Source organism: Phaeodactylum tricornutum, chromosome 2, assembly GCF_000150955.2.
Source record: "Phaeodactylum tricornutum CCAP 1055/1 chromosome 2, whole genome shotgun sequence".
Classification (NCBI taxonomy): domain Eukaryota; phylum Bacillariophyta; class Bacillariophyceae; order Surirellales; family Neidiaceae; genus Phaeodactylum; species Phaeodactylum tricornutum.
In genome coordinates this window covers 1,467,338-1,479,911 of record NC_011670.1, presented here as the reverse complement: position 1 = coordinate 1,479,911, position 12,574 = coordinate 1,467,338, and the positions used below count along the sequence as shown (strand labels likewise).

Here is a 12,574-nt window from a genome sequence, read left to right as displayed (position 1 = left end):
TGAATACGCCGAAAAATAGCAGCGTTATTGGTGCGGCGCCGGCTGCTTTTCAATAGTGCAGCACACTATACCGAGAACCCAAAAGCCCCAAAACCGGAAAAATATCGATTGGTACCAATTCCATCTTGCGAACGTTGTCAATTGCCAACACAGACGCACGTGCCACCATATGTTTCATGACCATTTCTTGATCGTTGCCCATAAAAATCCCACAGCTATTGCCTCATGGTGAGCGCATTGACAGTGATCATGATTTCAGCAGTGGCAAATGTGTTGCTGACAATGACCACAAAGTACTTTGTCGTTGAGCAACGTTTATACGCACATGTTTGTTCAACATCTACCGGATCCACGTCGCTTAAAGTAAGAATCGCAACAAATACACCAATGCAGAATTGATCCCTCCGGCTCTGCTTTTAGACACTCGTGTAAAAATTCCAGACCCAGGTACAATCCGCCAATGCCCACGGACACAATATTCCGGACCCGCTTACCAATCTATCCTCAGATTTTCCCCGATTGAACACCGTCGGTTAAGACTCTGGCTTGATCCAGCATCTGGTGTACTTCTGCAATCATGTCAACTCCATCCACCTTGACAGCACCGGTCAATGCACGCTCTACTCGCGGTTCCGTGTCGAGGACTGCCTGGTCTTTGATAAAGACTCACTCTTACATTAATCATTTCTCCAAGCAAATTTGACCTTTGCAGTTCTGCTCTTTGTCTAGTGCGTCCAAAAGTTTTATTGCGACACTCCGAGCCACCAGCATCGGTAATATTACAAATTTAATCAATATAAGCAAGTGTATACTATTATAAATTTTTCAAAAATTGATGAGATCAAACTCGAAAAAGTGAAAATTAAGATTCCGTTGTCGAACAGCTTACAAGTGGAGGTGTATGAGGGAGAGATTTTCTCGTAGATGTCGTACCGTGACGTGGTGAGTGTGGCGGATAATAGGATTTTATGCCTCCTTGCGACATGTCTCATGGACATGATTCACCTAACATGGATGTCGCAAGTGTGAATCAAAACTATGCACATGGAGTTAAGGAGGCGCGCACAGAAATATTGTCAGCCTTATTTCGTGGCCACGTGCACTCACAACAAAGGGAGCATTTGTACAATTGCTATGTTTCTGGAGGCGCATGTGTTTAGTCCTTACTTGTCAGTTTACAAGACCAAGGCACAGTGGAATACGATTGGAACATACAATTGCGGGAACAAAAGGGGTACCACAAACCACATGGTGGGATTGAATAAGATCCTATACTCACCATAGGGATTGTGCAAGGAACTTATAGTTCCAAAAGAATATATACATGTGAAGGAAAGGTTGCCTATTAAGATTATGGCAGCTGTGGAAGATCAAAGATTCGATGGCATTTTGTGGCATTGTTCACTGGACTGAACAACAGGTTGACTAGTTTGTAGAATGTGATCACCCACTCATTGTTTTATAAGTTCATTGATCCAAATTGCATTCTACGCATAGGTCCTTGTATTGCTGTCTAACCCGCTGTCTAACCCGTGGGGAGCGTTGTCAATGAGTTGAGTTTTACAGTCCCTAAGTCTCTCAGGTGTATTGCAGGTCGTTCGTCTCAATGCCCACCTTTGTTTACCACTCACTGTCCTAACGGCAATCTGTCCTACGGTTGTGCTTTGGTAGTACTCCATAACAGATTAACAGTCTTGACAGCACATCAAACCACTGCTGCCCATTGCACAGTTTTTTGTGGTAAACACATCTTGAGGTCTTCGCTCAAGACGGTTTACGAACTTCGTACTTGGCGTACATTGTTTGGTCACTAACTGCTGACATCTTTTGTTTGTTACATCAAGTATCAGAGGTGCAACCTTAAGTGGGGTATTTATTGGCTTGTGTAACGCATTGGTTGGAAGCTGCTACCCTTCTTCCTCACAGTAACTGGTATTGAGAACCCACTAGTACTGCTTCAGGGTTTGTCAATAAGTTTTCTTGGCCTCCCTACCTCCTCGGAATCACTGGTGTCGAGAACCCCTTGGAGTCTTCAGGGTTTGTCGACAAATTGTTTCGTGACTACGGGTTGCCAAATTCCATAATATTTCAAACAGTTTTTCTTATTTTGTGTCTAGCTTGACAGGTCGCCCCAAGATACTGCATCTTTATCTCGACGAAGCCTTCTTCTCTTCTGAGCTCTGCTGAACTTTCCATCTAAAACATCCGCGAAGACACTGCCAAAGCCAGCACTCGCCATCAATGGGAGAATAACGTCATAGTCGCGGGTTACTTCAAAGAGAAGCAAGCAAGCTGTCAAAGGTGCTCGAAAGAGAGCAGCAAGTACAGATCCCGCTCCTACCATGGCATAGGCCGGGACGTCGGCAAGTAAAGGTCCTGAAGCAGCACTCAGGCCAAGGCCACAATAGAGAATGCTCGAAACAATGTTGTGAAATGCAGCGCCAGTTACTGCTCCCAAAAATAGCGACGGAGCAAAAGTGCCGCCGACTAGTCCAGAGCCAGCGGAAATTGCTGTAATAGATATCTTTGCTGCCAGGAGGGAAAGAAGTAGGGGTGTTGGCAAAGAGTTGTTGGCTAGAAGTGGGTTCAAGCAATCATATCCAAAAAAAAGGATTTGCGGGAACTTGATTCCAACGAGCCCACAAAGAATGCCACCAATGACGGGCTTGAACGCAGGTGACAGGCTACGCACTCCCATTCGAAAGCGATCGCTTCCATAATCCCCGACAAACACAGCTTGGCTGAGGTTGGCAGCTCGGCTAAAAGCAAAGGAAACGGTTCCGGATACGAGCCCGAGAACCATGTACAACGGTAATTCAATCAGAGGCTTTTTGAGAGAGTAAGAACCGCCTAGGGCTAGTACGAGATGGTCTCCGAGTAGAGTTCTTGCGCATAAAGCTGACATGACCGAAGCGATTAGAACGGGAGCAATGGTCGCCGTGTTCAGAGAACTCAGCCCGGCGGAGGCATCTTTGTCTGCGTTTTCCTCACCATCAATTGAAGAAAACATTCGGTGCATAATTTCCAGCGCAAAGAAAGTACCCGCGATCGGTGCGTTAAAGCCTGCCGAAACGCCAGCAGCTGCTCCGCAAGACAAGAGCATACGGTTCCATAGGCGCTGGCGCTCTGCTGTGCGTCGGCTAATATCCATACAGCTGCGCGCCACATCCATTCCAATTTCGACACACGGCCCTTCAGGCCCAAGACTACACCCTGTTCCTAAAGTGACAGTGGCCGCAGCAGACTTTCGCAGAAAGCGAAATTGAGTCTGTACACGATCTCGCAACTTCTGGACGGTACCTTGGGATTCTTTATCTACTTCAATAACCGTTCCGCGAAGACCAGGAGGGAAATCCCCGAGAAGCATCAAGACTCCGACAGCTGCACCACCCATAGCCGGCACAGTGACCATCAAGACTGGGTTTGTTTGAAAAAAAATTTGACGGTAACACAGGCTCTTCACGGCATTGATTGAAAGCTTGAACAGTGCGACAGAAAATCCCGTGAAAATCCCTACAATTCCAGCTTGAAATAAATCGTACGCAGTAGGTCGAAATTTTAGCGAAGTCCCCACGTGCATGGGTTTTGCCAGAACCTCCTGAATACCTTCCGCGTACTTTAGACGGTCGCTTATTTGCTTTTCAGGCAAGTTAGGTTCTTGCCGGCCCAATATATCTGAATAGTACTTTCCCGTAGAATCCTTTGAGTGCACGTCACGCGCTGTCCGACGAAGATGACTACGACGATGCTCGTTCAACAAGCCAATACCCATAGGACGATGCCGGACTATTGTTGGGGGCAGGCTAGATACAGAGCAAATTAGCTCCATAAAGAAGAAACAAGAATGCCAAATGACCATCACAAAAGGACGAAAGTACATGTGCACTTGCTGCGATTCGCTGCTTCGTTTGCTTTCTCGTAAAAGTCTCTCTCTTCGGTCAGGAGCGAAAGTGAACTGCTAGTGAACATGAAAAAATGGTGCTAACTGTGAGCGAAATGTCAAAACGCCACTGATTGCTAAGTATCTGAATTCTACACATATGATTAGATGAAACTTGTCCTACTGATAAGATGCCGTTATATCTGGTATCGATGCTCAAGGGCAATACATGATTGTATATACAGTACAATCATAAGTCGAGACGCGGAAAGTTATCCTCTTCCCTTTCCTCATGATTCTTTACGAGTTACTAAGCATCTCTCTAACTGTAAGTCTGTTATCAATAAAATTGCGGCATTACGAAATGCGACTGACTGCAAAATGCAAATTGCCACAAAATAGTAAAACAAAGAGAAAACTGAAGTCGGATGACTCTGAGAAAGAATGACTTTTGCCGTCGCGCCTATGGCTGAAAAGTGCGGTGAACCCAAGGTAGCAATACAATGTATAGGTATTGTTGTTGTTCACCAGAACATCCTGGACCTGCTTGCCAGATTGCTCATTGTACCAAATGAATTCTATACGGAAAAGTTACAACATCCTCCGACAGTGCATGCGTTTGTCTGATCATCAGAGTTAAGAGTTTCGTCGTGTTTATGAAATACCCGTCTATTATGGATAATTGTTAGAATGGGTGTTATTGCTCATACGACACAAGAAGTGAACAATGAAATTATACTATCCGTGTCGAGACTTTACGAGTTGTTAAAGAAGGATGAGCTGATCATATCAATCAAATGGTCTACGACTACTGCAGGTAGGCAGAAAAATACCCATCTTAAATTCAAGTCTATGTTGATTTCTATTTCCTTCTTGCATCAAATACAATCGCAAATGAGAAACGACGAGATCGTGATCCTTGCCAAAAGAATCAGATTCTCGTCCCTGAAAGAAGAGAATTATGGGAAAAGAGCATCCGTGCCAAAAAGAATCTTGCGCCGCTCCAACAAAGGCAAGTCTTGGATCAGGCTGTTCTTACGGAGATGAGATAATGCGGTTAAAAAATCGGAACCTTCCGCTGACTGCTGTAACATGCCTAAACCTGTAGTCGACGTAGCAGTCTGCTCCAAAGAAAGAAAAATATTGCTAAGTGATGTCGCCGAGCGAAGCGAATCATCAACGAGATATTCCCAGCTCACGACATCCGTATCATACATTTCGACATCTAAGTCTTCATTGGCAGGCATTTCCGTAGAGATTGTGGACAAGATTGCAAGTCGGCGCACCATCGCTGCCAAGTAGACATAGGCATTTTGCCGTAACTGCTCAGCAACGTCCTCGGCCGCATCCTCAATGACTCGTTGGGGTGTATCACACGGATGGCGGCGACAAGAAAACCACAGCGATCCGTAATTTGGATCCGCGTTCGAACATGCTTGGCGTAAATCGTCCAAGTCGATGGCAGATCGCATGCTATCTGAAGTCAGCTCCTGGCGTACTGTCGAGACTATGTTCTTGTGGATTAGATCGGAAAACGGCACCTCGTTTTCGTTTGTTTCTTGCGAAATGAAAACAGCCAACGAAATATCTGCGATATATTTGGAAAGACAGTTTGTCTTTGCATCTTGTGCTTCCAAGGGTAGAAAAGTTGACTTGGTTTTCTTCCAAATGTACGTCGCAATTGGTTCGAGCCACTGATGAAGGAGCTCAAGACGAAGAGCTTCTATGAAGCTGTCTCCGTACTGCGGAGTGAATTTCGTGGCGAAGAAAAGATGTCGGCGTGCGCGAGAAACATCGAAAGTATCTGAAAATGGATTTAAATGAATCCTGGCACCTTCGCACCACACCTCTCCGCTTTTTGGGACAGCATTGAGAGCGCGTTGGAGGGCGAAGATCTGTGCTTGATCGCCTCCACGAATCTGACATAACTGTATCAAGGTAGCCCACAGACGACCTGTGCCCTGATGTATCTCGAGAGCAACTGTAACAATCTCGAGTGCACGTCTTAGATTCATGGTGCGAATCTCAAGCAGAACACTTTCGAGCCACACTTTCCAATCGTTGCAATAGAGTACACGACCCTTGCATAGAACGGAGCGAGCGAGGTGGGTGCATCCGATGAATTCTTCTAAACGTGCGCACTCCAGTAGGCTGGCTGATCGCCCTTTATCCGGTACAACGTGATGAGCCCGAAGAAAGAGCTTCCGAGCTACCTTAATATTCCCTATACCCAATTCCATTCTCCCGCTTGCTAGCCATACTTTCCAACGCAGATTGCTCGGGCACGTCAGGACGGTCAAAGCAAACCTGTGGCGGGCGATGTCGAAGGCAGAATTTAAAGGGGTTGTCTTTCCACTCTGTTCAAGAGCAGCTCGTTCAAGCATTTGTGCCGCTTCCAGATGAACCTTCCATACAAGCTCCTTACTGATGTTGAGGGTAGCACGATTTATCATCACAAACGCCTCGGGAAGATGAAAGTCAAGCTTTGACAGGTCGATTTCTTCGCATAGTCTAAAAGCACCAAACCATAACGGCCCATATCGTGGTATCTCGTTCAATCCTCGTTGCACAATCTGTAAGGCATCGGTCGGGCGGCCAAGATCCCTTTCGAGTTTATACGCTTCGAGATAGAGAGGACCATACCATGGAACATGATGCATTAAGTACTTGAGGACACGCCGTGCCATGAACGCGTTTCCCGCGCGAGATTCGAGAAGCGCTCCTTCTAGGACGGTTCTCCAAACTTTGTCGATACCGACGTGCTTAAGGCGGGCAAGAAGCTCTCGAGCTCCATTAACATTGCCCATCTTTTCTTGATGTTTTACTGCTCTGGTCAAAAGATTCTCGCTATACTCGCAATACTCAAGACCGGCATGCAAAATATTTGTAACCCGATTCATGTGCCCGCATTCTTCCTCTAGCTTGCTATATTCTAACCACCCTTGACTTGCATAAGGTTGCTGTTGGCAAACACGCTGATAAAGCGACCTGGCCTCGACGAAACGGTTAGAACGCTTTGCCAAATCAGCGAGTTCGAGATACACTCGCCAGTGGACGGACACTGGAAGTGACCCGTTGTCTAGAGCATCCAGAGCAAATTCTTCAGCTTTCTGAAACGAAAAGCGCTCCTCACTTCGAAAGCACCGATAAAATTCCTTGAAAGCAATTCGCGTTGCCGCGTTTTCTACGAGCTCAGCTCGTTTCCTTTCCCCTGGGTCTTCAGTTGTTTCTTGATTGTGTGTCGCCGAACCAGGTCTACTGTCTTCTTCTTTACCTTTATTTTGTGGTGCATTTAATGGTTTTTCCTTTAACTTCTTCTTACCCCGTTTTCCGCGTTTTGATTCTTTCTTGGACACTTGATGATCTCTGGGACCTTGGTCGGAACTAGCTGTTGCTGTAGACGGGGGCCGCACAGAAGCTACGTATACCGAATGAGTCGTCTCGGTCTGGCTGGCTTGTGGTGTGCCTCCATATATTCCGGTGTCAGGGTTCTGCCAAAGTGCAAGATGCGGTGAAGGAGTCATTGCTGACCGTGCGTCAAACGTTGGTGACGGCATTCCGTATCCAAACTTCGATGAAAAGCCGTAGCTCGCATTCGAATGCCAGCCACCTTGCTCTGCAGGGGTAAGATCGTAGGCCATCATCGGGAGATGCTGCTGGAGATTTGAGGATGCTTGCGGTGGGGCAGCGCATTGTGGCTGCAATTGCTGCGATCTCGACTGATGCTGCCACGAGGAAGTCGAAAGAGGAGGAGAAGGGCTCATATTGGATGTAGGAACAAACTCTCTGGCAGTGGCTTGCATCTCTGACTGTTGAGATTGATATTGAGTCGACATCTGTACTGGGTATTGCCCACTGGGGGGTAATCCTACTACAGGACTCGTCGCAGAGAAACGGTTAGGAAGAAAGTAGTTGTCTTGAGAAGCACGATCAGGATACCTGAAAGATCCATAAGATTCAAACGACTGTGCTGGAAGCGCAAATCCCCCCATTGCCGGTGCACTAAATGGCATAGGCTGAGAAGAGGGAAGATCTCGACATCCTGATACAACGGAAGGTCCAAAAGTCATTTCATCCGATACTGCCGAAGAAGCTACTGGTCTCATAAAAGAACTAACTTGGTCTTTCGGAGGGGGGGCAAAGGCACCTCCGAAGTTCAACAACTGCGGTGACGCTCGTTCATCACGTCCTTTCCCAAACTCGAAGAACTCATTGCCATTGCGTCGAGGTTTCGGCTGTTGGGCGTGCCGCAAAAAGTTCCCAGGAATACCTGGATTTTGTTGCGTTAAATATTTTGAATTCCCTTGGCTCGTATTGCCCGATCGTCGTCTAGATTTCCCATCCTTTATCAACGTACTCGGTCGTGGGATGCCTGACCTAGTTGTGCGCCGCGATTGCGAATCAAAGACATAAGATCCCGTCCAGTCAGCCGACCTATATTCCGAAAGGTCACCCTCCGGGGGGGCCTTGAACGCACTTGGAATTTCTGCAGCGTATTCGTCATCGTCTTCATCTTCATGCAACAAATTCCCAATGTCCTCTGTCAATCGCAGCAAGTTAGGCGAAAAAGCACCGTGACGTCCATCGTTAGAGGGGGTGCTTTTCGGTACCCATGTCGAAGTGGAGGCAAATAGTCCCCGCGCTTCGAGAACACGGTTATCAATTAAAGCGCTTCCACTTTCACTACTGGCTGTGACTACTGGCAATGCGGGTGCCAATGGGGGTCGACTGGGCTGTTCGTAGTCACGGGACCGCGTGGGTGACGGTGTCACGGAATCGCCGTACGATGCAGCCTCCCAAATCGAGCTGTTGTTGAGGGTGCTATGATTGTGTGGCAATGCGCTTTCTCTTTCTGACGGGACTGCAGCTATCCTCGCTGGAGTGGATAGGTTCAGCCCGTATACGTACTCCATAGAGCCAGCACCAGACGTTTCGTCCAATACAGGATTCGAGGTCCTCGAAGAGGCACGCTCCTCCAAGACGCCATTCGGAGGCGCTTGCTGGTGCCGTTGCAGTCCTAGTTCTTCTTGTCCTCCAATAGCAGAGCGGTGCATGGCTGCTGCACCGGGTGTGCGCCGCATTGACGTAGTTTCATTTACTGTCAATGCAGCGTTGTACGTGGTAGCACCAGGTGTTCTCCGCACATTGTCTTGAAGGGAAGGAGAGAGACTCGCCCGTCCCAGCGAAAGCAACTCAGCTTCTTCATCGATATCCTCTTCATCAACCAGTGTCGGCGTGGTGGTATCAAACTGCTTCCGGCGATCGCGAGGTATGCTGGTCCGGGACGAGGGACGACTACTAAGTGATCGAGAGGGCTCTTCGCTGTCAAAGCTGTGTGATTCCCAAGACCCTGTACGGAGGGGGGAAGGCGACAGAAACCGCCGCTGCTCTTCCGACAAGCTGCCTTCCGATTGTCCTCGAAAATCCATTGTATGTGGTGTAGATGATGCTGCTGCCGGAGCGAAGCGTCGTGTAGGACTCGGACGCAGCGGTGCGAGTGCGTCGAGAGAATCGTCTACACTATCTTCGGCATCAGAGAAGCTACTGCGATTTCGCGAAGCTGTCCTGCGCGAGAAATCGGAGCGATCCGAAGAGCCTCGCATCTTTGGAACGGTAGGGGGATGGTCCCCTTTCTCTTACTTTCGGTCCTGTGTGCTATCCTTGTTCTTCTGTATGCGCTCCTACTCCGAGCTAGAAGCAGTTTGTAGCAGAAGAAACTCCACACCACCGAAAATCGCGAAACACGAAGGGACAGTGTCGATAAAATAGGGTACACAGTGTTTCGTATTTACCCTTGACGGTAGTGAATCCTGCTCTCTGGTGGTGTGAACTGCCAGCCAGCAGAATCCGCCAGTGCGTGTGTGTCGGTCGTCCTCGTGGATGGGTTGCAGTGTTGGAGGGCTACGGAGGCGCGGTGGAGCGAACGACGAAGCGGAGCTCTGCAATTACCAGTCCTCTATTTGCTTGCTGCCAGCCGGCTACCGCGAGAACGCGACAAAAGAAGGTTCCCGAGACGTGTCGTGTCGGAGGCAGTCCGAGAGAGCTCACAGGCAATCCTAGCCACAAGCGCGTCGGCTAGAAAACAAAAGTCGATACGTTTACAGTTAATTGTAATTGGTTCCTATTAAAACAATTGCACGCGAGCAAGGCCATCCCGCAGGCATGGCCAAAATTTCCATTTGAAGTGGCTACCGGTTAGTCACAATGAAATTTTGGAGCATAAGTGTAGAAGTCTACTTTCACCGGGTACCTGAACATTTCGTTCGACGGAGTCTTTGGAATCCGGGTTGTCCCACATGGTTTCGGGTGTGAAGATCAGACGGATCTCGATGCCCTCCACCAAACCTTCCCCAATTTGTTCATCGGCAACGAATAGAAAAATTATCGCCAGTTGGATTCGTTCGTCTACCCATCGTCTCATCACTCCGATTCACTACGCTGTGTGCGAATGCAAATCGACCATGACGATTCTGGATCCTTCCGAGACATTTGCGTCGCTGGCCGAATCCGTCGGTCTGGATGTCCGTCTCCGCAAAGCCGTCTCCCGTTTGGGCCACGTACGACCAACTCTGGTCCAGTCCAAATGCCTCCCCTTGGCGCTGTCGTCCGGTAGGGATTTGCTGGTCCGGGCCCGCACAGGCAGTGGCAAAACGCTTGCGTATTCACTCCCTCTCTTGCAGAAAATATTGCAAAGATCCAAATCTGGTGTTGGTGCAGTTGTCTTGATACCGACTCGTGAGTTGTGTACACAAGTCCACCAGGTCTTGCAGGGATTGTCGTACTATTGCAACGACATTATCTCGATTGCTATTTTATCGGCGGGACGAGGACGCGGGGAAAAAGCCCAAGAAGAGTTGACCAGGCAAGAAGCCATGTTGCGCGATCAGCCTAATGTGTTGGTGGCGACACCTGCCGGGCTCCTGACGCAGATACGCAGTGGGTTGTTGGATTTGAAATCGTCGGTAGAAACCTTGGTCGTGGACGAAGCCGATCTTGTTCTTTCCTTCGGGTACGCCAAAGACATTGCAGAAATCGTCAAATCTTTGCCTCGTATTTGCCAAGGCTTTCTCATGTCAGCGACACTGTCGCCGGAACTGGATTCCCTTAAAAAAATTGTCTTGAATTCACCTGTCGTGCTAAAGCTGGAACAGGATGAGAAGACGAGCACTGGCGTTGGCCACTTGAAGCAATTTTACGTTGCGCTGCCCAAGCGAGACAAAAATTTGGTTGTCTACGTCTTTTTGAAGCTCGGACTATTGAAGGGTAAAGGCCTATTCTTCGTAAACTCGACTGATGCTGGATACCGACTCAAGTTGTTTCTGGAACAGTTCTCCATTCGTTCGGCAGTTTTAAACGCCGAACTACCATTTCGCAGTCGCCTGAATATTATAGAACAGTTCAATGTGGGTAACTTTGATTATTTGATTGCCACCGACGCGAGTACAGATGCTGAGCAAAAGGAAGACTCGGATGATGAGCACGAGGCAAACGTAAAGAAGCTGAAGACTCGTAAGGCGGATTCGCAGTACGGCGTCTCGCGAGGTCTAGACTTTCGAAATGTTTCATTTGTTGTGAATGTAGACTTTCCATTAAACTCTCGTTCATACTCTCACCGTGTTGGTCGCACAGCGCGCGGTGGAGCCAAAGGGGTGGCCTTAAGCTTCGTGGAACTTGAATCAAAGCAACAACACGATACACTTTTGGCTGTACAAGATGACCAGCCATCGACACCACTGGTGGGCGCATCTGGCGACAAGTTACAAGCTGTTGCAAAGGATATGGTTGACGAATCGGGTGCCGCAACACAACAGCCTCAGCCCGTTCCGCTCGATTTTGATCTTCACGAAATCGAAGGCTTCCGGTATCGGTGTGAAGATGTACAACGAGCTGTAACACGAATGGCAGTACGAGAAACACGAGCGGCCGAGCTCAAAGCCGAAATACTGAATTCGGAACGGCTTCAAGCCCATTTTGAGGACAATCCTGCCGATTTGCAACTACTCCGTCATGACAGAGTCGCAACGCACATATCCCGCGTCCAAGATCACTTAAAGCATGTACCTAAATATCTGTTGCCACGAGGTATGCAGGTTGCCAATTTGAATCGTAAACGGAAAAAGAAGCGCACTAAGGGTGGTACCGGTGGGGAACGCCGCTCGGACAATGATCCGTTGCAAAGCTTTGACGGGGACGTTAATTTGGATAGCGTGCAAGGTGAAGAGGGAGAAGATCAGGCGGTTGATTTCTTTGAGGATGACGAAGATAAGGATACCAAGAAGAAGCAAAAGACAGAGGACAAGAAGGTATTCACGAACACAAAAGACGGAACTGGTCGCAGTACAGCTGGTCGCAACTCTTGGAAGGAGAAACACAATAAAGGACAATTTAGCGGCAAGAAAAGAAAGTCAGATCGTAGGTACAAAGAGCCTTTGGGGATCTAGTTACAGGATTTAAATTGGATAGAATCAGAATGCAGTCAGTCACATATTTTGGTTTCATAGCGAACATGTACAGCATAGCTTGTTTCCGTGGCGCTCCGACCTTCGTCGGTTGTTCAAAATATTCAGATTTCGAAATTAACAGGAAACCGGCGAAATGAGCCCTCTAGTAGGTAATTTTGATTGTGAATTTGCAGAAAGGAAATGCGGTCACTTCGTCAGAGTCAGTGTTTTTACTTTCCTGCCTCACCTACTA

At 48.1% G+C, this 12,574-nt stretch overlaps 3 protein-coding genes across 3 annotated transcripts; 1 reads left to right on the top strand and 2 right to left on the bottom strand.

Annotated features, from left to right (window-relative positions):
* Positions 1–2,113: 2,113 nt before the first annotated feature.
* On the bottom strand, positions 2,114–3,880 carry PHATRDRAFT_43785 (predicted protein; the record flags this gene model as incomplete). Its single annotated transcript, XM_002177805.1, has 1 exon — positions 2,114–3,880. The coding sequence occupies one exon, from the start codon at positions 3,878–3,880 to the stop codon at positions 2,114–2,116; it is 1,767 nt and encodes a 588-aa protein (XP_002177841.1).
* A 1,343-nt stretch (positions 3,881–5,223) lies between these two features.
* On the bottom strand, positions 5,224–7,523 carry PHATRDRAFT_25551 (predicted protein; the record flags this gene model as incomplete). Its single annotated transcript, XM_002177804.1, has 2 exons — positions 5,576–7,523; positions 5,224–5,353 (listed from the first exon to the last, which is right to left on the bottom strand). Coding segments are annotated over exons 1-2 (2,076 nt in total), but the record flags the coding sequence as incomplete, so codon positions are not given.
* Positions 7,524–10,313: 2,790 nt separating this feature from the next.
* PHATRDRAFT_25549 (predicted protein) lies at positions 10,314–11,958 on the top strand (the record flags this gene model as incomplete). Its single annotated transcript, XM_002178113.1, has 2 exons — positions 10,314–11,616; positions 11,698–11,958. Coding segments are annotated over exons 1-2 (1,536 nt in total), but the record flags the coding sequence as incomplete, so codon positions are not given.
* Between the last annotated feature and the right edge of the window lie 616 nt (positions 11,959–12,574).